The sequence below is a fragment of the Cetorhinus maximus genome, chromosome 36 (assembly GCF_964194155.1).
Source record: "Cetorhinus maximus chromosome 36, sCetMax3.hap1.1, whole genome shotgun sequence".
Taxonomy (NCBI): Eukaryota; Metazoa; Chordata; class Chondrichthyes; order Lamniformes; family Cetorhinidae; genus Cetorhinus; species Cetorhinus maximus.
This window is the reverse complement of record NC_135914.1, coordinates 6,669,540-6,694,305: the sequence shown is the minus strand read 5'-3', so window position 1 is coordinate 6,694,305 and position 24,766 is coordinate 6,669,540. Positions and strand designations below refer to the sequence as shown.

General features: G+C 53.6%; 1 protein-coding gene across 3 annotated transcripts in view; it reads left to right on the top strand.

Annotated features, from left to right (window-relative positions):
* Positions 1 to 24,766, top strand: part of gon4lb (gon-4 like b) — a 74,840-nt gene that overhangs the window by 11,789 nt on the left and 38,285 nt on the right. For all 3 annotated transcript variants that reach the window (XM_078534112.1, XM_078534111.1, XM_078534110.1), the window contains exons 5-14: positions 513 to 587; positions 952 to 1,002; positions 4,024 to 4,074; positions 7,427 to 7,522; positions 9,263 to 9,373; positions 12,028 to 12,225; positions 13,655 to 13,844; positions 14,442 to 14,534; positions 15,553 to 15,593; positions 18,258 to 18,358. In XM_078534112.1, coding sequence (XP_078390238.1) covers positions 513 to 587; positions 952 to 1,002; positions 4,024 to 4,074; positions 7,427 to 7,522; positions 9,263 to 9,373; positions 12,028 to 12,225; positions 13,655 to 13,844; positions 14,442 to 14,534; positions 15,553 to 15,593; positions 18,258 to 18,358 — 1,007 coding nt within the window. The remainder of the gene's footprint in view (positions 1 to 512; positions 588 to 951; positions 1,003 to 4,023; positions 4,075 to 7,426; positions 7,523 to 9,262; positions 9,374 to 12,027; positions 12,226 to 13,654; positions 13,845 to 14,441; positions 14,535 to 15,552; positions 15,594 to 18,257; positions 18,359 to 24,766) is intronic.

The following is a 24,766-nucleotide window of genomic DNA, read 5'->3' as shown; positions in this document are numbered from 1 at the left end:
GATGTAGAGGCTGGAGGAGGTTACAGAGATAGGGAGGGATGTAGAGGCTGGAGGAGGTTACAGAGATAGGGAGGGGTGTAGGGGCTGGAGGAGGTTACAGAGATAGGGAGGGGTGTAGGGGCTGGAGGAGGTTACAGAGATAGGGAGGGGTGTAGGGGCTGGAGGAGGTTACAGAGATAGGGGTGTAGGGGCTGGAAGAGGTTACAGAGATAGGGAGGGATGTAGAGGCTGGAGGAGGTTACAGAGATAGGGAGGGGTGTAGGGGCTGGAGGAGGTTACAGAGATAGGGAGGGGTGTAGGGGCTGGAGGAGGTTACAGAGATAGGGAGGGATGTAGAGGCTGGAGGAGGTTACAGAGATAGGGAGGGCTCACGCTTTGACTGCTCAGTGGGATAATGGGGAGGCCTGTGTCCATTGAGCTCTACCCCAGCCAGAATCAGCAGAGTTGTGTTAAAAGGGAGGGGAAGGCATTAACGAAATGAGTCTGTTAATGATGTGACCTTTCTCTTGCAGGAGGTGATCACAAATGAGCATGTAGTGGCCATGATGAAAGCGGCCATCTTCGACACTGAGCAGCCACACCTGTTTGTGAGTGTCTCTGTGTGTGTGTCTGTCTGTGTGTGTGTCTGTCTGTGTGTGTGTGTCTGTCTGTGTGTGTGTGTCTGTCTGTGTGTGTGTGTCTGTCTGTGTCTGGGTGTGCCTATTGTGTGCACGTCTGTCCTCTGTTCTGGCTGAACGGGCACGAGCAGCAGGAGCCCTGCAAGCCGAGGCGGGCGGCCATGCTCTCCGAGGAGGCAAAGTCGATATATAAGGGGTGGGGGGGGGGAACATGGGCCTGCCATCCCGATGGTGAGGTTGTCACGTGATGGAGTTGTGTTGACATCAGGAGAGACAGGGTCTGCGATCTTGGTTATCTTTACTGTGCAGTTTTAACTTCACCTTTTCTTTTCAGGAACCCAAGATGACTCGCTCCAAACTCAAGGAGGTTGTCGAGAAAGGAGTGGTGAGTTATTTGTTTTTGCTGCTAGGCTTTTTTTAGAGTTTCTTTTTCTCTCCTGCCCCCTCACCCATCCTTCAAGTTTGAAAAGTGTAAGTCAGTGCATTTTACTCGGGTGATCTTTGGAATTGAAGTGTCTAACTGGGGTAGAGGAGTCACGGGTCCCAGATAGACTAACTGCTGAAAGTAGTGAGGTAGATTAACAGGCTTTTTAAAAAGTAAACCCTAAGCAATGTAAACAACGGGCAGGGGGGTGAGGGGGATAGAATTGAAAAGCAGAGAATTGATGTTACTCTTGTATCGAACCCGGGTTGGACCTCTTGGAGTATTGTGCATGGTTCTGGTTTCCCCGCTATACCAAGGACGTAGAGATGCTGGAGAGGGTGCTAAAGAGATTGAGAGGAATGATACCCAGAACTGACAGTTTTTGCCTCATATTGAACAGGCTGGGGCACTTTTCCCTGGGAAAGGGAAGGCTGAGGGGAGTGGGGGGGTGGTGATCTGACTGAGGCCTTGGAGATAATGAAGGGTTTGTGTGTGCGGTGTGCACACAAACGCATGCCTCTTTGTTCATGTCCTGACATTCAACTCTGGAGACTGGGTGTAGGAGTTCACCTCTGACTGGACTCACCCAGAGCTTGATTAATGTCGATTAGACGTGTGTCCATCGAAACAGCAGCTAATAGTATAATATATGCCTGTCACTTAGAAATGCTGGACTACCCAAGGCATTGTGTGGCGTTGCTGAGGATGTATTGTAGTGATGGGCATGGTTAGTATGTACATACATACGCATGTAAGAGTTAGGAGCAGGAGGAGGCCACTCGGCCCCTCGAGTCTGCTCCGCCATTCAATAAGATCATGGCTGATCTGGTTGTAACTTCAACTCCACATTCCCGCCAACCCCACCAATAACCTTTCATCCCTTTGCTTATCAAGAATCTATCCACCTCTGCCTTAAAAATATTCAAAGACTCCGCTCCCACCGCCTTTTGAGGAAGAGAGTTCCAAAGACTCACAATCTTCAGAGAAAAAATTTCACCTCATCTCGGTTTTAAGTGAGACATCCCTTATTTTTAAACAGTGACCCCACCTAGTTCTAGATTCTCCCACAAGAGGAAACATCCTCTCCACATCCACCCTGTCAGGATCTTACATGTTTCAATCAAGTCGCCTCTTACTCTAAACTCCAGTGGATACAAGCCTAATCTGTCCAACCTTTCCTCACAAGACAACCTGCCCATTCCAGGTATTAGTCTGGAAAACCTTCTCTGAACCGCTTCCAACACATTTACATCTTTCCTTAAATAAGGAGACCAATATTATACACAATATTCCAGATGTGGTCTCACTAGTGCTCTGTATAACTGAAGCATAACCTCCCTACTTTTGCATTCAATTCCCCTCGCAATAGATGATAATGTTCTATTAGCTTCCTAATGACCTGTTGTACCTGCATACTGATCTTTTGTGATTCACGCACTAGGACACCCAGATCCCTCTGCAGCTCAGAGCCCTGCAATCTCTCACTGCTTAGATAATAAGCTTTTTAATTCTTCCTGCCAAAATCTTCAATTTCACATTTTCACACATTATACTCCATTTGCCAGATCGTTGCCCACTCACTTAACTGATCTATATCTTTTTGTAGACTCCTTAATGTCCTCTTCACAACTTACTTTCCTACCTGTCTCTGTGTCATCAGTAAACCTGGCAATCATACCTTCAGTCCCTTCACCCAAGTCATTGATATAAATTGTCAACAGTCGGGGCTTCAGCACTGAACCCTGTGGCACACCACTCGTTACATCCTGCCAACCTGAAAAAGACCCATTGATGCCTCATTCATATGGAGAGCAAACCATTGTTACAAAGTGCCCTTGTCATAGGAACAGGAGGCCTTTTCCACCCCTCGAGCCTCTTCTGCCATTCAATCTCCTCGGGGCTGATTTACCCGCCTTGGTTCCCTACTCCTTAACCCCCTTACCCCACAAAAAAACCTACGCATGTTGGCTTTGACATTTACCATTGACAACCCCTGTCCCCTGTGACCAGCGTCAACAGTTTCCAGGGGGAGAGAGTTCCAGATTTCCACTCCCCCCTGTGTGTGAAGAAGTGCTTCCCGACACCACCCGTGGAGGGGCCTGGCTCTCTGTTCTGGGCTCTCTCTCTCTCTCTCTCTCTCTCTCTCCCTCTCTTGCTCTCTCTCTCTCTCTCTCTCTCTCTCCCCCCCGCCCCCACCTCACCAGAGGAAATAGTTTCTCTTTATCCGGTTGAATCCTTTAATCATCTTAAACACATCAATCAGATTACCCAGTAATCCGCTACCTCAAGGGAACACCAGCCTATTCTGTACAACCTGTCCTTGCAATTTAACCCTCTCAGCCCCAGGATCATTCTGGTGAATCTGCCCTGCGCTCCCTCCACGGCCAATACATCCTTCCTGGAGGCTCAGGGGCTGGAAGTGAATGCAGTCACTGCAGGTGGAGTGACAGATGGAATGCCCCACCCCGCACCCCCCACACAGTCATCTGACCAGGTCTTTGTGTAACTGTCACATAACTTCCAGTCCTTTTGTATTCCAGCCCCCGTGAAATAAAAGCCAAGGTTCCATTCGCTTTTTAAATTGTTTTTTGGACTGGGGGTTTCCACTTGGACCCCTCAAGCTCGCTCCCTCTCCTCTGTTCCTCGTTCCTCGTCAGTATAAAACAGAGCACTTAACATATTGCTGGGCCAAACTCTGTCCTGCGGGGGCTCAGAAATGTCCTGGTCGTGTGGGGTATCAGGAAACGGTTCCCCATTGGATATCCCGTGACTCCTGCTGGAAGTGGAAGTGAGTGCTTGCAGAGTGAGGGGATGATACCCCTCACGGTCATCTAGCCAGAACTTGTGCAAGAGGGTGGGGGGAGTGTGGGGCAGATGTGCAGAGCTGGACACAGTGAGGTCAGGAGTGAGGGAATGGGGTCTAAATATGTACCTCGCCTCGGTGTGACAGACAGTCATTGGTCTGACTTTATCCCTCTGCAGGTCCCCCCGACGTGGAATATCTCACCAATTAAGAAGAGCAAAGAGTCCAAGGTTTGTGAGATTGACTGTGTTTATTACAGCTTCATTACTGGATTTAGGGAGGCACTGACCAGCTGCCCACCCAGTACAGAATAATTTCAACAGAGGACAACGAGAACAAAAGGAAACTACCACAGTCACCAAGTGAGGGAGAGGGATCGAGTCTCAGTCACTGAGCGATGGAGAGGGATCACGTCTCAGTCACTGTGAGGGAGAGGGATCGAGTCTCAGTCACTGTGAGGGAGAGGGATCGAGTCTCAGTCACTGTGAGGGAGAGGGATCGAGTCTCAGTCACTGTGAGGGAGAGGGATCGAGTCTCAGTCACTGTGAGGGAGAGGGATCGAGTCTCAGTCACTGAGTGAGGGAGAGGGAACGAGTCTCAGTCACTGAGCGAGGGAGAGGGACCGTGTCTCAGCCACTGTGAGGGAGAGGGATCGAGTCTCAGTCATTGAGCGAGAGAGAGGGATCAAGTCTCAGTCACTGAGCGAGGGAGAAGGATCGAGTCTCAGTCATTGAGCAAGGGAGAGGGACCGTGTCTCAGTCACTGAGCGAGGGAGAGGGATCGAGTCTCAGTCACTGAGCGAGGGAGAGGGATCGAGTCTCAGTCACTGAGCGAGGGAGAGGGATTGAGTCTCAGTCACAGAGCGAGGGAGAGGGATCGAGTCTCAGTCACTGAGCGAGGGAGAGGGATCGAGTCTCATTCACTGAGCGAGGGAGAGGGATCGAGTCTCAGTCACTGAGTGAGGGAGAGGGATCGAGTCTCAGTCACTGAGTGAGGGAGAGGGATTGAGTCTCAGTCACTGCGAGGGAGAGGGATTGAGTCTCAGTCACTGCAAGGGAGAGGGATTGAGTCTCAGTCACTGTGAGGGAGAGGGATCGAGTCTCAGTCATTGTGAGGGAGAGGGATCGAGTCTCAGTCACTGAGGGAGAGGGATCGAGTCTCAGTCACTGTGAGGGAGAGGGATCGAGTCTCAGTCACTGTGAGGGAGAGGGATCGAGTCTCAGTCACTGTGAGGGAGAGGGATTGAGTCTCAGCCACTGAGTCAGGGAGAGGGATCGAGTCTCAGTCACTGAGCGAGGGAGAGGGATCGAGTCTCAGTCACTGAGCGAGAGAGAGGGATCGAGTCTCAGCCACTGAGCGAGAGAGAGGGATCGAGTCTCAGCCACTGAGCGAGGGAGAGGGATCGAGTCTCAGACACTGAGCGAGAGAGAGAGGGATTAAGTCTCAGTCACTGCGAGGGAGAGGGATCGAGTCTCAGTCACTGAGCGAGAGAGAGGGATCGAGTCTCAGTCACTGAGGGAGAGGGATCGAGTCTCAGTCACTGTGAGGGAGAGGGATTGAGTCTCAGTCACTGTGAGGGAGAGGGATTGAGTCTCAGTCACTGTGAGGGAGAGGGATCGAGTCTCTGTCACTGTGAGGGAGAGGGATCGAGTCTCTGTCACTGTGAGGGAGAGGGATCGAGTCTCAGTTACTGTGAGGGAGAGGGATTGAGTCTCAGTCACTGTGAGTGAGAGGGATCGAGTCTCAGTCACTGAACGAGGGAGAGGGATCGAGTCTCAGTCACTGAGGGAGAGGAATCGAGTCTCAGTCACTGTGAGGGAGAGGGATCGAGTCTCAGTCACTGAACGAGGGAAAGGGATCGAGTCTCAGTCACTGTGAGGGAGAGGGATTGAGTCTCAGTCACTGAGGGAGAGGGAATGAGTCTCAGTCACTGTGAGGGAAAGGGATTGAGTCTCAGTCACTGAACGAGGGAGAGGGATCGAGTCTCAGTCACTGTGAGGGAGAGGGATCGAGTCTCAGTCACTGAACGAGGGAGAGGGATTGAGTCTCAGTCACTGTGAGGGAGAGGAATAGAGTCTCAGCTACTGGGTGAGTGGGATGGAGTCTGAGTCACTGAGGGATGGAGTCTGAGTCACTGAGAGAGAGGGATGGAGTCTGAGTCATTGAGGGAGAGGGAGTGAGTCTGAGTCACTGAGGGAGAGGGAGTGAGTCTGAGTCACTGAGGGAGAGGGAGTGAGTCTGAGTCACTGAGGGAGAGGGAGTGAGTCTGAGTCACTGAGGGAGAGGGAGTGAGTCTGAGTCACTGAGGGAGAGGGAGTGAGTCTGAGTCACTGAGGGAGAGGAGTGAGTCTTGAGTCACTGAGGGAGAGGGAGTGAGTCTGAGTCACTGAGGAGAGGGAGTGAGTCTGAGTCACTGAGGGAGAGGGAGTGAGTCTGAGTCACTGAGGGAGAGGGAGTGAGTCTGAGTCACTGAGGGAGAGGGAGTGAGTCTGAGTCACTGAGGGAGAGGGAGTGAGTCTGAGTCACTGAGGGAGAGGGAGTGAGTCTGAGTCACTGAGGGAGAGGGAGTGAGTCTGAGTCACTGAGGGAGAGGGAGTGAGTCTGAGTCATTGAGGGCGAGCGAGTGAGTCTGAGTCACTGAGGGCGAGCGAGTGAGTCTGAGTCACTGAGGGCGAGCGAGTGAGTCTGAGTCACTGAGGGCGAGCGAGTGAGTCTGAGTCACTGAGGGCGAGCGAGTGAGTCTGAGTCACTGAGGGCGAGCGAGTGAGTCTGAGTCACTGAGGGCGAGCGAGTGAGTCTGAGTCACTGAGGGAGAGGGAGTGAGTCTGAGTCACTGAGGGAGAGGGAGTGAGTCTGAGTCACTGAGGGAGAGGGAGTGAGTCTGAGTCACTGAGGGAGAGGGAGTGAGTCTGAGTCACTGAGGGAGAGGGAGTGAGTCTGAGTCACTGAGGGAGAGGGAGTGAGTCTGAGTCACTGAGGGAGAGGGAGTGAGTCTGAGTCACTGAGGGAGAGGGAGTGAGTCTGAGTCACCGAGGGAGAGGGAGTGAGTCTGAGTCAGAGGGAGAGGGAGTGAGTCTGAGTCACCGAGGGAGAGGGAGTGAGTTTGAGTCACTGAGGGAGAGGGAGTGAGTCTGAGTCACTGAGGGAGAGGGAGTGAGTCTGAGTCACCGAGGGAGAGGGAGTGAGTTTGAGTCACCGAGGGAGAGGGAGTGAGTCTGAGTCACTGAGGGAGAGGGAGTGAGTCTGAGTCACTGAGGGAGAGGGAGTGAGTCTGAGTCACTGAGGGAGAGGGAGTGAGTCTGAGTCACTGAGGGAGAGGGAGTGAGTCTGAGTCACCGAGGGAGAGGGAGTGAGTCTGAGTCACTGAGGGAGAGGGAGTGAGTCTGAGTCACTGAGGGAGAGGGAGTGAGTCTGAGTCACTGAGGGAGAGGGAGTGAGTCTGAGTCACTGAGGGAGAGGGAGTGAGTCTGAGTCACTGAGGGAGAGGGAGTGAGTTTGAGTCACCGAGGGAGAGGGAGTGAGTTTGAGTCACCGAGGGAGAGATCCTCTGCTCCTTCTGAAATAGGATTGTGTGTCCTGCAGGCTCCACAGTTTATCGACATCCCTCTGGAGGAGGAAGATTCGTCTGATGAAGAGTACAGACCCGAGGAGGAGGAAGAAGATGAAACTACAGAAGAGGTAACTCCTCCTGTCACAGCCCCTCCCACCTGCAGCATGTTTGTGTGCACCCCCCCCAGCATGTTTGTGTTCACCCCCCCCCCAGCATGTTTGTGTGCACCCCCCAGCATGTTTGTGTGCACTCCCTCCTCAGCATGTTTGTGTGCACCCCCCCTCAGCATGTTTGTGTGCACCCCCCCCCCCCCCCCAGCATGTTTGTGTGCACCCCCCCCTCAGCATGTTTGTGTGCACCCCTCCCTCCTGCAGTATCCTGGTTGGGATTTGTGCATATGAGAGGCTGGATGGTGGCTCTTGGGCTGTTAGGGCACCTCTGTCACAGATTTCTTGCAGATTCGAGTGTACTGAATCTATAGAGGAAAACTGTTCTTGAGCTTGAGAGTGAGGTGTGTCCGGCCTGGGGAGAGGCCCTCCCTGGAAGCTGGTGTTGACTCCATTTTCTCCCAGCAAACCAGTGGTTGAGAAGAACATAGCAAACAGGAGAAGAATACAGCTCTTCAAAGCCCGCTCCACCGGTTGATAAGACCATGACTGATCCTTGCCTTCAACTCCACTCTCCCTCCCTATCCCCATGTCCCTCCATTCCCTCGGTATCCTAACATATCTCAACCTCAGTCTTGAACATACTCAATGACTGAGCCTCTAAAGCCCCCTCGTGTAGAGAATTGCAAAGATTCACCACCCTCTGGGTGAAAGAAATCTCTCCTCACCTTGGCATGCAATGGTCGAACCCTTATCCCTCTGATCCTAGACCCCCCCCAGTGATGGGGTAAGCAGTGTCTCAGCAGCTACCTTGTCAAAACCCTCTCCCAACCCTGTAGGTTTCAATGGGATGACATCATCTTCTAAAGGCCGGAGAGTTTCGGATCATGTACAGGTTGGGTAAACGCCTCAGGCGAGCAGGATAGATGGGGGACGTCTCCTTCCCTGAAGCACTAAGCTCCCTGCTTCTATCTCGGTGCTGAGCTAGCCGACCTCAGTCCTGCAACTTAAAGGATTTGAGGGGGAGAGGGCAGGGTGGGGGTAGGAGGGGTCAGTGTGATCTCAGTATGGGAGCGGGTTAAAACCAACCACAGTGCTTGCCGCTGATGACTATCCTGTTGACGCCGGCTGGCTGTGTGGAGAGGGGGAAGAGGGGATTCAAATTAAACTCAACTGTGATAGCCCCCATGGCCAAATAGCCTGCTTACTTGGGTAGGGTGCCTGGAGCTGGTGCGGGGAGGAGAATGTTTTCAGGAGAGGGAAAATGGAGGATGAAGATGGGAGAGGGATTTCCAAAAACTCTGGCTCCCTAAGTGCTCACAGGAAGAATATAAAATGGATCATTGTAGAAACAAAAAATAAGCAGGAGTTGAAAGAACCACAATTCATGAGTGGGAAGGGAAACAGTGCAGGTCAGTTTCTGAAAGATAGGGAATCAGGGTAATGTCCATCCTCCGTCAGATATACGACACTCGGTTTTTATCTCTGCAGCTTTGTTCAGTTTAGGAACCAGGATAGTTACCCCTTGTTGTAATTGAGGAATCTGCCTTGAGGAGGCGCTGTTTTCTTCCACCCTCAGAGGTGAACGATCAGAAAGGGGCATTCAGGGTATAGCTGGCTGGGATCCAGCGACAGGCAGAAGCTGCTGGCTGCCACCCCCCCCTCCTCCACCCACACCGCCTCCCGGTGTGTGTCATTGCTCTGCCTCTTTGTTCCCTTACTTTCCTCACCTTCCTGCTATCCACTTTCCATCTGTTACAGGGCTTCATGGAGAGCGACGCAGAGAGTACCACTTCCTCTCCTGCCGGAGGCCGCAGACCGAGGTCCAGGCAGGAGGCGTTGGAGACCGAGGAGGACAGTGCCTCTGCTGAGGTGAGTGGATTAACTTACAAAAGTTTTGACAACATAGAACAGGTGTCTCAGACCAGCTGCTCCCTGCCAGTGTTTCTGCTCAACACGAGCTCCCTCCCGCTGCCTCTTCATCTCCCCCCATCAACGTATCCTTCTATTCCTTTCTCCCTCATGTGTTTATCCAGCTTCCCCCCCTTCAATCCATCTCTGCGATTCACCTCGACCACTCACTGTGGGAGCGAATCCCACATTCCCCCCTACTCTTTGGGTAAAGAAGTTTCTCCTGAATTCTCCATTGGATTTATTGGTGACCATCAGTTATTGATGACCCCTAATCCTGGTTGGTCCTGCAAGTTGAAACGTCTGTCTGTCTGTGTGTGTCTGTCTGTGTGTGTCTGTCTGTGTGTGTGTGTGTCTGTGTGTGTGTCTGTCTGTGTGTGTGTCTGTCTGTCTGTGTGTGTGTCTGTCTGTGTGTGTGTCTGTCTGTGTGTGTGTCTGTCTGTGTGTGTGTCTGTCTGTGTGTGTGTCTGTCTGTGTGTGTGTGTCTGTCTGTGTGTGTGTGTCTGTCTGTGTGTGTGTGTCTGTCTGTGCCTGTGTCTGTCTATGCCTGTGTCTGTCTGTGCCTGCCTGTGTGTGCCTCTGTCCGCCCGCCTGTGTCTGTCTGTGTGTGTGTTTAATTTCTTGGCCCTTGTTTTTCTGTGTTTCAAAGAATTCGTTTCGGAGATATGCATGTTGCTGATAAGCTGTCATTTAATGGCCATCCACAGTTGCCCTTTGAGAAGGTGGTGGGTGAGCTGCCTTCTTGAGCCGCTGCAGTCCCTGTGGTGTAAGTACACCCACAGCGCTGTTAGGGAGGGAGTTCCAGGATTTTGACCCAGCGACAGTGAAGGAACGGCCGATATATTTCCAAGTCAGGGTGGTGAGGGGCTCGGAGGGGAACTTCCAGGTGGTGGTGTTCCCCATGTGTCTGCTGCCCTTGTCCTTCTAGGTGGTAGAGGTCGTGGGTTTGGAAGGTGCTGGCTAAGGAGCCTTGGTGAGTTGCTGCAGTGCATCTTGTAGATGGTACACACACTGCCGCTACTGTGCGTCGGTGGTGGAGGGAGTGAGTATTTAAGGCAGATGGGCTGCAGAACAAGGGGCTACTTTGTCCAGGCGGCTACTATTTTAGAGAATCTGCTGCTACTTTCTTGGCCATTTTTTGAGTGTAAACATTCTTTATGCAGCATGTGGAGACAGAGTCGGGAGGGCGACTTCAGAAAGTTGCTTCACAGCACAGCTTAGTGGCCAGAGCTGGCAACTGTACTGTTAGAGGTGTATTACTGTTTACATACAGGATTCCCATTTTCAATATTTACATTGACAAGCTCAGTGTTAAATGTTGTTAGAAGTATGACAAAGTATCGTAATAACAGGAGGTCTCTGGATATGATTTTTAACTCTCTGTGATCTCTCTCAGACATTACAGTTTTCAGGTTGAATCTCAGAATTTTAACAGCACAGAAGGAGGCCGTTCGGCCCGTCATGTCCAAACGAGCGTTATGACCTAGTGCCACCGGCCCTGCCTTTTTCCCCCGTACCCTCGCGCATTGCTTCTATTCAAATAATTATCTAATGCCCTCTTGAATGCCTGGATTGAACCTGCCTCCACCACACGTCCGGACAATGCATTCCAGACCCCAACCACTCGCTGTGTGGAAAAGTTTTTTTCCCCACGTCGCGTTTGCTTCTTATTCAAATCACTTTAAACCTCTGCCGTCTCGTTGTTGAAGCCCCGGAGATAAATTGGATGAGGATGACTGCAGGCTAAACAACCCTATTTTAAGGCCAAAGCTAAAGGCAAAGTACTGTGGATGGCTGGAAATCTGAAGCAAAGCTATGTTAAGGTTATGTGTTTTGGCCTTGTTTTTGTGAATCCGAAATAAATCCCTCCCTCTGCACTTGTAATGGCAACTGCCTATGTAAACATGTCACACTGTAATGATACCCTCCGGTCAATGGAGGCGCTGTTAAAGTCACCACTGGTGAAGGTGTGACGCTTACAAAGCCGGTTGCCATACCAATGTGGACGTAAAAATTTATAATGGCAAAAATATCAGCAGTGAGTGCAGAATAAGATTATTACAATACGTTATTAGAATGGTTCTTGGGCTGAGGGATGTCAGTCTTGTGGAGGGGTTGACGTTGTTTTCCTGAGCGCAGAGAAGGTTAAGAGGAGATTTGACGGAGACGTTTAAAATCGTGAGGTGTTTAGGTGAAGTAAACGAGGAGAAATTGCTGATGGGCTGATCACTAGAGGGCACAGACTTACGGTGTCTGGCGAAAAGAGCCAGAGGCGTCATGAGGAACAGCCTGACCACGGCGAGCGGCTAGGATTTGGAATGCGCTGTGTGATAAGAGTGAGGAATACAGATCCAACCGGAATCTGCAAAAGGCAACGGGATAAATACCTGAAGGGGAGAAACTTGCAGGAGCCTGGGGAAAGAGCCAGGGAGCGGCTCAAACCGGATTTCTCTCCGAAAGAGCTAGCGCCTGCTTAATGGGTAGAATGGCCTCCTGCGCTGTGCTATCCTGTGATATTGCAGGGATATAAAATAAGGCTTTTGAAAGGAAAAGCGGGTTCGGTTGGGTCGTGTTGCGTGACGTTTTGGTCTCCGTCGCTCCCATGTTTTTTTTAGCTCCCGGGTGCGTCCGAGAAGGAGAAGGGGGTCAGCCTGGCCGCGAGGCACCTCAGCGTGGAGACGGTTCCCATGGGGCCACCGCCGCTGCCGCCCAAAGCCAAACACAGGCCCACCAGGGACAGCAGCTTCATGGAAAAGCTTCATGCTGTGGACGAGGAACTGGCGTCGAACGAGGTCTGCATGGATTCCTACCAGGTACAGAGACCACTCCGTGCTCCCCGGGGGGGTATCAGCTTAATAACAGCAACAGTGCAACACTTATATATGCAGCACCATTAGGCTACTAAAATAACCCCAGGCGCTTCACAGGCTTGTACATCAGACAAACTCTGACGCTGAATCACACCAGGAAATATTAGGGACAGGTGACGAAAAGCTCCGAGACAGGTCAGTTTACAGGAATGTCTTTAAAGGAGGAGAGAGGGGGAGAGATTTAGAGAGGGAATCCCAGAGCTTGGGTACCCAGGTAGTCCCGGATCCCTCCCGGAGCCACAGCCCGCTCTCCCAGAGTTGGGCCCCCAGCCATCTTTGACTAAGTTCTCGCACACCCTCCACACCGGCAAGGAGAGAAACCTGCATTTCTACACCATCTTCCCACCATCCACTGGCGGAGGGATGGGAACCGGAGGATGTGCAAGTGGTTGGAATCGGCGGAGCGCAGAGATCTCGGAGGAGTTTGGCTAATCCCCCTCGAAGAGCTCCTGTGCCTCCCTTCTGCCATCGGGTGCCCATTCTCATTCACATACCCCTGTTACCTCTCCGCAAGACTGGGCTGTTCCTTCGGAGTAGGTGGCAGGGGTGACACTGCACTTGTGCTTGGATTGGCCCCGCTTGAAGCTGTTCCCCCCTCCCGGTACTCCCCTGCTCGCCATTCAAAGATCCTACTTAGCCTTTGTTCACTGTTGTGCTGATGATTAGATTTGAAGAATCGCTCCCACGGGTCTGGGTTAAAGGCACTCCCCCCCATGACCTGCTGGAAAGGTCTAAGCTGTGCCTCAGTAGGGAGCTCTCTCTCTCACCTCGAGTCAGAGGTTGTTGGTTCACGCACCCTTCTCTCCGGAGACGCGAGTGCACAAATTCAGGCTGACAGTCCAGCGCCGTACTGAGGGAGCCCTGCTCAGTCAGAGGGGCCGCCTGTCGGCTGAGCTGTTAAGCCGAGGCCCCTTCTGCCCTCTTGGATGTAAGATCCCATTGCACTATTTCAAAAAAAAAAGCTGGGAGGGTGGTGGGGGTGAATGTTCCCCAGTGTCCTGGGGCCAATACTTATCCCTCAACCAACGTTGCTTGATTGTGGGATCTTGCTGTGCGCAAATTGGTTGCTGATTTCCCTCTGTGACAACAGTGGCTGTGCTTTGAAAGCGCCGTGGGGAGAGCCCCCCGATGGTGGGAAGTCGGTGTAGAAATGCAGGTTTCTCTCCTTGCCGGTGTGGAGGGTGTGTGAGAACTCAGTCAAAGATGGCCGGGGGCCCAACTCTGGGAGAGCGAGCTGTGGCTCTGGGAGGGATCCGGGCCCCGTTACAGCGAGTTACAGGGGAGATTGGGCTGGGGGAGCGGGGAAGGATGAGAGACTGTCGTCTTCAGGTAAAGCCTATTGACCGCAGCGTTGCTCTGGCTTTCTTGTTAGTCCCTCGATGACCGTTTGATTGCGTACCGCACCCGATCAAAGTGGCCCCTCACCAACGTGTCCCTGGGGCTGCTGGAAGCGGAGCTGAAAGCGCCCGATACCACGGCGGACATGTACGATCAGGGCACACAGGACGATGTATACTGGCAGAGCTGGATGAAGGCTGTGATGAATGATCTGGATTACGAAGGTGAGCCTATGGGGATGAAGGTGACTTATCTTCTCTGTTTTCTTGCCTCCTTCTAGGAGTGAGCCCCTGCGAATACTCAGCGATTCCCTAGAAGACAGCACAGCTGCAGTCTGTAAAGTAGTGTGTACCTGATCACTTAACTACTGATGCCCATTGAAGCTCAGCGGAGTAGCTGTCTGCTCCTAGTCACAAAGTTGTGGGTTTGAACCCCACTTCAGAGACACATTATGGGCTGGCACTCCCTCAGTGCACTATTGAAGGAGCGCCGCACTGTCAGAGGGTCAGTACTGAGGGAGTGCCGCACTGTCGGAGGGTCAGCGCTGAGGGAGTGCCGCACTGTCGGAGGGTCAGTACTGAGGGAGCGCCGCACTGTCGGAGGGTCAGTACTGAGGGAGTGCCGCACTGTCGGAGGGTCAGTACTGAGGGAGTGCCGCACTGTCGGAGGGTCAGTACTGAGGGAGTGCCGCACTGTCCAGAGACAGTAACCTGAGGTGACGCTGTCAATGTGGGAGTGTGAGGGTGAAATTTGCTGACTGGAGAGGTTCTGATTTCTTCCCTTGTTCTTTGCACTGTTCCCTGTCTCCCGTCCCTGTCCAGATGATGAGGATGATCCTGAATACAACTTCCTGGAAGACCTCGATGAGCCGGACATGGAGGATTTTCGGAACGACCGGGCTGTGCAGATTACCAGTACGGAGAACTCGATGCCTTGTGTGGGGATTCGGGGAGAAGGGGGAAGTAATTCGGGGAGGATGTCAGGAAATTAGGGTATTGAGGGTGAGGGGTCAGGAAATAGGGGAATTGGGAGGAGGGGCAGGAAATGGGGTAATTGGGGTAGAGGCAGTAAATGGGGTAATTGGGGGAGAGGGCAGTAAATGGGGGAGGGGCATTACCCCCTCTACCCCACGGCCCCCCCCTTCTGGCCCCACCTCCCTTCCGGCACCCCCCCTTCCGATCCCCTCTCCACCCACTCCATCCTCTTCCTCCTTCCCTCCCCCCCATTCCCCCTCCTTCCCTCCCCCATTCTTCCTCCTTACCTCCCCCATTCTTCCTCCATCCCTCCCCCCATTCCTCCTCTTCCCTCCCCCCATTCTCCCTCCTTCCCTCCCCCCATTCTCCCTCCTTCCCTCCCCCCATTCTCCCTCCTTCCCTCCCCCCATTCTCCCTCCTTCCCTCCCCCCATTCCTCCTCTTCCCTCCCCCCATTCTCCCTCCTTCCCTCCCCCCCATTCCCCCTCCTTCCCTCCCCCCATTCCCCCTCCTTCCCTCCCCCCATTCCCCCTCCTTCCCTCCCCCCCATTCCCCCTCCTTCCCTCCCCCCATTCCCCCTCCTTCCCTCCCCCCAATTCCCCCTCCTTCCCTCCCCCCATTCTCCCTCCTTCCCTCCCCCCATTCTCCCTCCATCCCTCCCCCCCATTCCCCCTCCTTCCCTCCCCCCCCATTCCCCCTCCTTCCCTCCCCCATTCCCCCTCCTTCCCTCCCCCCCCATTCCCCCTCCTTCCCTCCCCCCATTCCCCCTCCTTCCCTCCCCCCATTCCCCCTCCTTCCCTCCCTCCTTTCCCCCCCACTCCCCCTCCATCCTCCTTTCCCCACCCCATTGTGATAACTGTGAGCAGGAATATGTTGGAGTTCAGTTTCTTTGAATTTGTGGATCAGTGGGATGCTGCAGGTTTGCTAATAGTCTTCCCTTTTCCACTGTCTCCCTCCAGAAAAGGAGGTGAATGAGCTTATGGAGGAATTGTTCGAGACGGTAAGTTTTGAAACCTGTTTTCCCTTATGATTTTCTTCCCTTTGTTTATCTCTGTGTGTCTCTCTGTGTGTCTCTCTGTCTGTCTCTCTGTGTGTCTCTCTGTGTGTCTCTCTGTGTGTCTCTCTGTGTGTCTCTCTGTGTGTCTCTCTCTGTGTGTCTCTCTCTGTGTGTCTCTCTCTGTGTGTCTCTCTCTCTCTGTGTGTCTCTCTCTGTCTGTGTGTCTCTCTGTCTGTCTCTCTCTGTCTGTCTCTCTCTGTGTGTCTCTCTCTGTGTGTCTCTCTCTCTCTGTGTGTCTCTCTCTGTCTGTGTGTCTCTCTCTGTCTGTGTGTCTCTCTGTGTGTCTCTCTGTGTGTCTCTCTCTGTGTGTCTCTCTCTGTGTGTCTCTCTCTGTGTGTCTCTCTCTGTCTGTGTCTCTCTCTGTCTGTGTCTCTCTGTGTCTCTCTCTGTGTGTCTCTCTCTGTGTGTCTCTCTCTGTGTGTCTCTCTCTGTGTGTGTCTCTCTCTCTCTCTGTCTCTCTCTCTCTGTCTCTCTCTCTGTCTCTCTCTCTCTGTCTCTCTCTCTCTCTGTCTCTCTCTCTGTGTCTTTCTCTCTGTGTGTCTCTCTCTGTCTGTGTCTCTCTGTGTGTCTCTCTCTGTGTGTCTCTCTCTGTGTGTCTCTCTCTGTGTGTCTCTCTCTGTGTGTCTCTCTCTGTGTGTCTCTCTCTGTGTGTGTCTCTCTGTGTGTCTCTCTCTGTGTGTCTCTCTCTGTGTGTCTCTCTCTGTGTGTCTCTCTCTGTGTGTGTCTCTCTGTGTGTGTCTCTCTGTGTGTCTCTCTGTGTGTCTCTGTGTGTGTCTCTGTGTGTGTCTCTCTCTGTGTGTGTCTCTCTCTCTCTGTGTCTCTCTCTGTGTGTCTCTCTCTGTGTGTCTCTCTCTGTGTGTGTCTCTCTCTGTGTGTGTCTCTCTCTGTGTGTGTCTCTCTCTGTGTGTGTCTCTCTCTGTGTGTGTCTCTCTCTGTGTGTCTGTCTCTCTCTGTGTGTCTGTCTCTCTCTGTGTGTCTGTCTCTCTCTGTGTGTCTGTCTCTCTCTGTGTGTCTGTCTCTCTGTGTGTCTGTCTCTCTGTGTGTCTGTCTCTCTGTGTGTCTGTCTCTCTGTCTGCCTCTCTGTCTGTGTCTCTCTGTCTCTCTCTCTCTAACTCTCTCTGTGTCTCTCTCTCTCACACACCCCCTCACCCCCGCTCACACTCTCTCTCTCGCGCGCGCTCTCAACGTGCCAACTCACATAGGGCTCCAGGTCTAACCCTGTTGCAGAGATTGATATACTGCTCTGCCTCACCACCACCTTCTCAAGGGGAAATTCGGGATGGGCAATAAACGCTGGCCTTGCCAGGGACCCACATATCACAAAAGACTAATTGGAAAACAAGCTTAGGTTAGCATCGAGTAGCTGATAAAATGATGGAAAGCGTCCTGAGGAATAGGCTGGAGGAATAAAAGAGAAGTTTTGCATTTTTAAAGTTCTTTCATGGGCTGTGGGCCTCGCTGGCTGGGCCAGTATTTATTGCCCATTCCTAATTGTCCCTTGAGAAGGTGGTGGGTGAGCTGCCTTCTTGAGCCGCTGCAGTCCCTGTGGTGTAGGTACACCCACTGTGCTGTTAGGGAGGGAGTTCCAGGATTTTGACCCAGCGACAGTGAAGGAACCACTGATGTAAGGTCAACGTTGGAATGGTGGGTGACTTAGAGGAGTACTTGCAGGTGATGCTGGAGTTGTCACCTTGCTTTATGCGGTGCCTCATCATGTCCCAGAGCGTCTCCTATCCAGCGGCTCACTGTTAGTGAGTGGCAGCACTCACCTTGGGGTTCAGAAGAACAGGATTCTGTCTTACAAACCACCACCACTTCTTTTCTCACTTTACGAAGCAAGACAGTAGAAGCCCTCGTGACAGAGCCCGCTCCTCTTTCAACTTTTGTCAAGTTGAAAAAAGGCGAATTAGAATGTTTTCTGAATCACTAATAGCTCAAGCGCAGATATTAAAAACTAGTCAAAGAAACAAATGGATTTTTGGCTTTTCGCCCAGGGAACTGATGGGAGTAGAAGAGGAGGCAATGATGCTTCATTTGTACAAAGCCTTGGTCAGATTCCCTCCCACCTCAGTAATTGTGTTATGTTGTACAGTGCACCTCCGCTGGCGGGAGGGTATCATTACATTGTGACATGTTTACATAGGCAGTTACCATTGTGAATGTGGATGGAGGAACTTACAATGGAAAAAATTGAAAGAATGCAGAGGGAGGATTTTTAATGCATTTTAAAATGAAGTGGCAGTTAACAATTAAAAGATGTTGGGTACATACACAGCTTCTTAACGTCTCACCGTGTTAGGTCACGCTCCTGTTGTCAACATTTCTTATTGAGGCTTCAGAATTATTGTTTAGAATGAAAATCCTGTGTGTAAACAGTAACGCTGTGGTGGCAGGCTCTGGACACTAGGCAGCACTGTGATACGAGTTTCTGAACTCTGTCTCAGCTTCTACATTTAAAAACAATGCTTGCGTTTGTCGGCAGAGTAGGAGAAATTTGATATCGCTTTTCTCTGTGACGTGGACTATCTAGGTTGCTCCTTTTGGGGGTGGGGTCGTGGGTTCTGACATTCTTGTTGTCTCTCTCTCTCTCTCTCTGTCTCTCTGTAGTTTCAGGATGAGATGGGTGTCCCAGATGTAGAGGAGGAAGGAGGAGATGACGATGCCCAGGAGCAGCTTCACAACACGTTTAATACCCCTCAGGCAATGCGGTAAGAACGAGTGGCGGGGTGGGAGTGGTTCCTTGTCATAACTCTCAACTTTGGAACACCGGTGTGCGACCCCTGCAAAATATGACGTGCAAACCCTCCTCTTCCTCACTCCACCATTCCTTTCCCTGTTCCTGGGGTGCAGGTTCCGTAGGCGCTGATCACCTTACCTTGCTCAGCTGACCAACTGGCTGACCTTGGCTCTGTGATGCACGTGAATGAGCGCTGACGATCACAGCCAAACCTAGCCTACCATCCCTCTTTGTTAATCCCAATAACTGTATGTTGAGGATCAATGAGACTGAAGCTAGCCTGTACCTTAAAACAGGTTTATTTCCAAGCAAAGTAAAGTCACAGACTCTCCCAGGCACCGAGCGAGCTGGTTTATACGCTCTTACAATGATTCCCTAATCCTTCCCCGACTGGGGGCAGTTGTGCTGAATGAGAAATTTAAAGCATGCATTTCATTGCAACACACAAGTTCAACATTAACGTCTCTCTCCCTCCTTTAAGATGCTCCTTAATTAAAACGTACCCTCTTTGACCAGGCTTTTGATCACCTGTTCTAGTATCTGTGTGGCTCGGTGTCATTTTTTTATGTTTTGATTCACACTCCTCCTGTGAAGCCCCTTGGGACATAACACTGTGTTAAATGTGCTATATAAATACAAGTAGTTGTTGTTGTTGTTTGAAGTGGTCTGCTGTTCTGAGTGGGCTGACCAATTTGCATTCAGGAAGCTCCCATCAATAGCAGGGTTCAGCATTTGACCTGCCGTTGGTCTGGCAGTGTCTGTGGAGATGCCACTATCAGCACCAGCTTGAGTCTTCGACATTACCATTAACACTGCCTTTGTCCTGTGTCCATGACATCACTGTCAAATTTCTCCATAGCTCCCACCTACCCCTGACCTCCTATTTTACTCCACCTGCCCCCCACCCCCTCTCTTAAACAGTATAAAATCCATCCCATTTCTACTTCTCTTTAGTCCTGAAGAAGAGTCATACGGACTCGAAACCTCAGCCCTCTTGCTCTCTCTGCAGGCGCTGCCAGACCTGCTGGGCTTTTCCAGCTTTTTCTGTGCTGATTTCAGATTTCCAGCATCGGCAGTGTTTTGCTTTTATCCGACCTGTTGCTGGTGTTGTTTGAGGAACAGCACGCCAGGAGATTGCCCTGCTCTTATCCCAGCAGAGGCCCGGGACCCTCAGCCACTCGCCTGGGTCGAGAGGTTTGCCCTGTGAGGGGAGACTGAGCAGAAAGGGGCCTTATGCCCTCTGGAGAATTTAGGACCGTTCCCCTCGGAGGAGAGAAAGTTGAGAGGAGATTTGATAGAGGTATTAAAAATCACGAGGGGTCTGTCCGGACAGAGTCGACAGGGAGAAACTGTTCCCCTTTGGCAGAAGGATCGAGAACGAGAGGGCCCAGGTTTAAGGTAATCGGTAAAAGAAGCAACGGCGACACGAGGAGAAACTTTTTAAACGCATCGAGTGGGTAAAGTCTGGAACTTTAAAGCCTGAGTGTGTGGCGGGAGGCAGGTTCAAAAGGCGATCGGATTATTATCCAAAAAGGAAGAACGTGCGAATGGTTATGGGGAAGAAGGTGGGGGAGAGCAGCAAGTGCAGTGCTCATTGGGAGAGCCAGTGCAGATGCGTTGGGCCGAATGGCCTCCCCTCTGTGATTCTCTATGAGAGTTTAGGAGAACGAGAGGCGCTCTCGTTGAAACCTGAGAGATGCTGAGACAGGGTAGAGGCAGACAGGCTGTTCCCTCTGGCTGGAGACTCCAGCACTAGGTGGGGTCACAGTCACAGGTTCAGGGAGATGAGAAATCTTTTCACTGGGAATGTGTTGTCAATCTTTGGAATCCTCTACCCCAGAGATACTCAGTTATTGAGTATATTCAAGGCTGAGATTGATAGATTTTGAGTTGCTGAAGGAACCTGGGATGTTGCAATTGAGATAGCCCGGCCGCGATTGTATTGAATAGCGGAACAGGCTCAAGGGGCTGAAGGGTTCACTCTGCTCCCGTGATGTTAAAGACAGTTATTGGTGAGAAGGCGTTGGGGAGTGGATGGAGACCTGAGGGCTGAGTGAGGTTGACGCTAAGCCTCTTATTTCAGAAATGAAGTAAGAATTTGATCCTATCGCCTCCTTCTATAATGGGACAGTGCAGCCCCAGCTCTAGCTGCTGCTGTTTGGGAGGGGAGGCACAGAAAATACTCGGACACCCCCTGTGCAGAGTCTGAGCAGTCAAAAGAGTGATAGCCGCAGACAGCACAGGCAGAACGAGTGACATGTCTTCATTGTCAGCCCGGTCGAGAGAGGGGGACGTGTGTGAGGTCGATAAGTTTTATAATAACCTTTGCGCTGCTGGATAATATAGGCCGTGTTTAAATGGCAACATTGAGGGTTAAACATACACGTTCAAAGGAAGGTCAGATTATCCCTGTCTCTGTCCCTGTCTCTCACCCCCTCTCACCGCGCCCCCTCTCGTTGCCCCTCTCGCCCCCTCTCGTTGCCCCTCTCGCCCCCTCTCGTTGCCCCTCTCGCCCCCTCTCGTTGCCCCTCTCGCCCCCTCTCGTTGCCCCTCTCGCCCCCTCTCGTTGCCCCTCTCGCCCCCTCTCGTTGCCCCTCTCGCCCCCTCTCGTTGCCCCTCTCGCCCCCTCTCGTTGCCCCTCTCGCCCCCTCTCGTTGCCCCTCTCGCCCCCTCTCGTTGCCCCTCTCGCCCCCTCTCGTTGCCCCTCTCGCCCCCTCTCGTTGCCCCTCTCGCCCCCTCTCGTTGCCCCTCTCGCCCCCTCTCGTTGCCCCTCTCGCCCCCTCTCGTTGCCCCTCTCGCCCCCTCTCGTTGCCCCTCTCGCCCCCTCTCGTTGCCCCTCTCGCCCCCTCTCGTTGCCCCTCTCGCCCCCTCTCGTTGCCCCTCTCGCCCCCTCTCGTTGCCCCTCTCGCCCCCCCTCGTTGCCCCTCTCGCCCCCTCTCGTTGCCCCTCTCGTTGCCCCTCTCGCCCCCTCTCGTTGCCCCTCTCGCCCCCTCTCGTTGCCCCTCTCGCCCCCTCTCGTTGCCCCTCTCGCCCCCTCTCGTTGCCCCTCTCGCCCCCTCTCGTTGCCCCCTCTCGCTGCCCCTCTCGCCCCCCCACTCACCGCCCCCCCCGCTCTCCCTCTTGCCCCCTCTCGCCCCCTCTCGTTGCCCCTCTCGCCGCCTCTCGTTGCCCCTCTCGCCCCCCCTCTCGCCCCCCCCTCTCGCCCCCCCTCTCGCTGCCCCTCTCGCCGCCCCTTTCGCCGCCCCTTTCGCCTCCCCTCTCGCCGCCCCTCTCGCCGCCCCTCTCGCCGCCCCTCTCGCCGCCCCTCTCGCCGCCCCTCTCGCCTCCCCTCTCGCCGCCCCTCTCGCCGCCCCTCTCGTTGCCCCTCTCGCTCCCTCTCGCTCCCTCTCGTTGCCCCTCTCGCTGCCCCTCTCGCCCCCTCTCGCCCCCTCTCGCTGCCCCTCTCGCTGCCCCTCTCGCTGCCCCTCTCGCTGCCCCTCTCGCCCCCTCTCGCTGCCCCTCTCGCCCCCTCTCGCTCCCTCTCGTTGCACCTCTCGCCCCCTCTCGCTGCCCCTCTCGCCCCCTTTCGCTGCCCCTCTCGCCCCCTTTCGCTGCCCCTCTCGCCCCCCTCTCGCCCCCCCTCTCGCCTCCTCTTGTTCCCTCTCGTTCCCTCTCGCCCCCCTCTCGCCGTCCCTCTCGCCGCCTCTCTCGCCCCCCCCTCTAGCCGCCCCCCTTGCCCCCCCTCACCCCCCCTCGCCCCCTCACCGCCCCTTGCAACGCCCCTTGTGCCCCCTCACGCCGCCCCTCTCACCCCCTCATGCCCGCTCGCTCACTGTCTTTCTTTCTCAGATATACTGTCTCAGCTTCTTTCTTGCCATTACCATCCTGTTTGCCTCTTGCTTTCCCTTCTGTGCGTTGCTCAGTGTCCTGGTCTCTCTCTGCCCTGGTCTCTCCCTGTCCCGGTCTCTCCCTGTCCCGGTCTCTCCCTGCCCCGGTCTCTCCCTGCCCCGGTCTCTCCCTGCCCCGGTCTCTCCCTGCCCCGGTCTCTCCCTGCCCCGGTCTCTCCCTGCCCCGGTCTCTCCCTGCCCCGGTCTCTCCCTGCCCCGGTCTCTCCCTGCCCCGGTCTCTCCCTGCCCCGGTCTCTCCCTGCCCCGGTCTCTCCCTGCCCCGGTCTCTCCCTGCCCCGGTCTCTCCCTGCCCCGGTCTCTCCCTGCCCCGGTCTCTCCCTGCCCCGGTCTCTCCCTGCCCCGGTCTCTCCCTGCCCCGGTCTCTCCCTGCCCCGGTCTCTCCCTGCCCCGGTCTCTCCCTGCCCCGGTCTCTCCCTGCCCCGGTCTCTCCCTGCCCCGGTCTCTCCCTGCCCCGGTCTCTCCCTGCCCCGGTCTCTCCCTGCCCCGGTCTCTCCCTGCCCCGGTCTCTCCCTGCCCCGGTCTCTCCCTGCCCCGGTCTCTCCCTGCCCCGGTCTCTCCCTGCCCCGGTCTCTCCCTGCCCCGGTCTCTCCCTGCCCCGGTCTCTCCCTGCCCCGGTCTCTCCCTGCCCCGGTCTCTCCCTGCCCCGGTCTCTCCCTGCCCCGGTCTCTCCCTGCCCCGGTCTCTCCCTGCCCCGGTCTCTCCCTGCCCCGGTCTCTCCCTGCCCCGGTCTCTCCCTGCCCCGGTCTCTCCCTGCCCCGGTCTCTCCCTGCCCCGGTCTCTCCCTGCCCCGGTCTCTCCCTGCCCCGGTCTCTCCCTGCCCCGGTCTCTCCCTGCCCCGGTCTCTCCCTGTCCTGGTCTTTTTCTGTTACTTTGTGCGTACGCTCAATCACACGTTCTCTCTCTTTTGCATGCTGTCTCACATTCTCTCTCTTTCCCTTCCCCCTCCTCTCTCCTGCACTCTCTCAAGTGCTGTCTTCCATCTGTTCACTGCAGAGTGAGCCCATTGAGGCCCCACATGAGGTTCCTGAGCTTGGCTTCCCTTTGTGTTTTTAATAGCCGCCCTGAACGTGACTGCCTGCCTGCTGGACTGTTGTCCTTGTTGACGGACCTGCTCAGAGTGCCCATTGATTAGGCTGTTCCCCCTGCACACAACCCCATAGCTTGTTAGCTGAGGCAGGCTCTCTGAGCAGACTGTCTGCAGTGGCACTGCTGCTGAGGCTTTCACGTGTCCCAGATCTGCCAATGTGGGTTGATTCCATCTGCTTTTACCAGCCTGTTCATGTGACCTCATTAAAAACATGCACCTCTGCATAACAGAACCAGGCTTGCTCAGTTCTGCAGCATCTTTCTAATGTTACAATCTGTTAGGGACCATTAACGTTTAACAAAGAAATTGAACATCCAGCAATTTACTGACAGAACTATGGCACAGAATTTCACACATTTAAACAAAAATAAACTTTATTGTCTATAAGAATTGAACAAAGCAAGTGCTGTTAACTTAACACTATAGCTTATAAAGATGTATGGTATAAAATTAGTTCTACTTTTTTACTCCTTCCCCCCCCCCCCCCCTCCTCTCAAGAGTCCCCTTAACTTATGATACCTTGAAGGTCCATTCCCTTTTCCTGGGACTAATCCAAGAGGTAAGCCACAGCCCTCCAGAATTTACTTTTATCCTCCTCTAGTAGTACAACTGTTCTTCCGAGGGAAGATTCCATTACTTTTTTTTTATTCACTCATTGGATGCGGGCTTCACTGGCTGGACCAGCATTTATTGCCCATCCCTAGTTGCCCTTGAGAAGGTGGTGGTGAGCTGCCTTCTTGAACCGCTGCAGCCCATGCGGTGTAGTTACACCCACAGTGCTGTTTGGAAAGGAGTTCCAGGATTTTGACCCAGCAACAGTGAAGGAATGGCTGATATATTTCCAAGTCAGGATGGTGAGTGACTTGGAGGAGAACTTCCAGGTGGTGGCGTTCCATCTATCTGTTGCCCTTGTCCTTCGAGATGGTAATGGTCATGGGTTTGGAATGTGCTGTCGAAGGAGTCTTGGTGAATTCCTGCAGTGCATCTACTAGATGGTGTACACACTGCTGCTACTGTGCATCGGTGGTGGACGGAGTGAATGTTTGTGGATGTGGTGCCAATCAAGTGGGGCTGCTTTGTCCTGGATGGTGTCGAGCTTCTTGAGTGTTGTTGGAGTTGCACTCATGCAGGCAAGTGGGGAATATTCCATCACACTCCTGACTTGTGCCTTGTAGATGGTGGACAGGCTTTGGGGAGTCAGGAGGCGAGTTACTCGTTGCACGATTCCTAGCCTCTGATTAGCATTTTGGCTAAGCGACCCTCCACCTTGTTCGGGTTGCCGGCAGATATCCAACTGTCTTCCCACAGCTTTCCATGGTGACTGTTTTCTGCAACAAGGTTCTGTGAGGACCACTGTAGATTCCTTCCACTTGCTACCAAGCTAGAGCCGACCTTCCAACTGCCT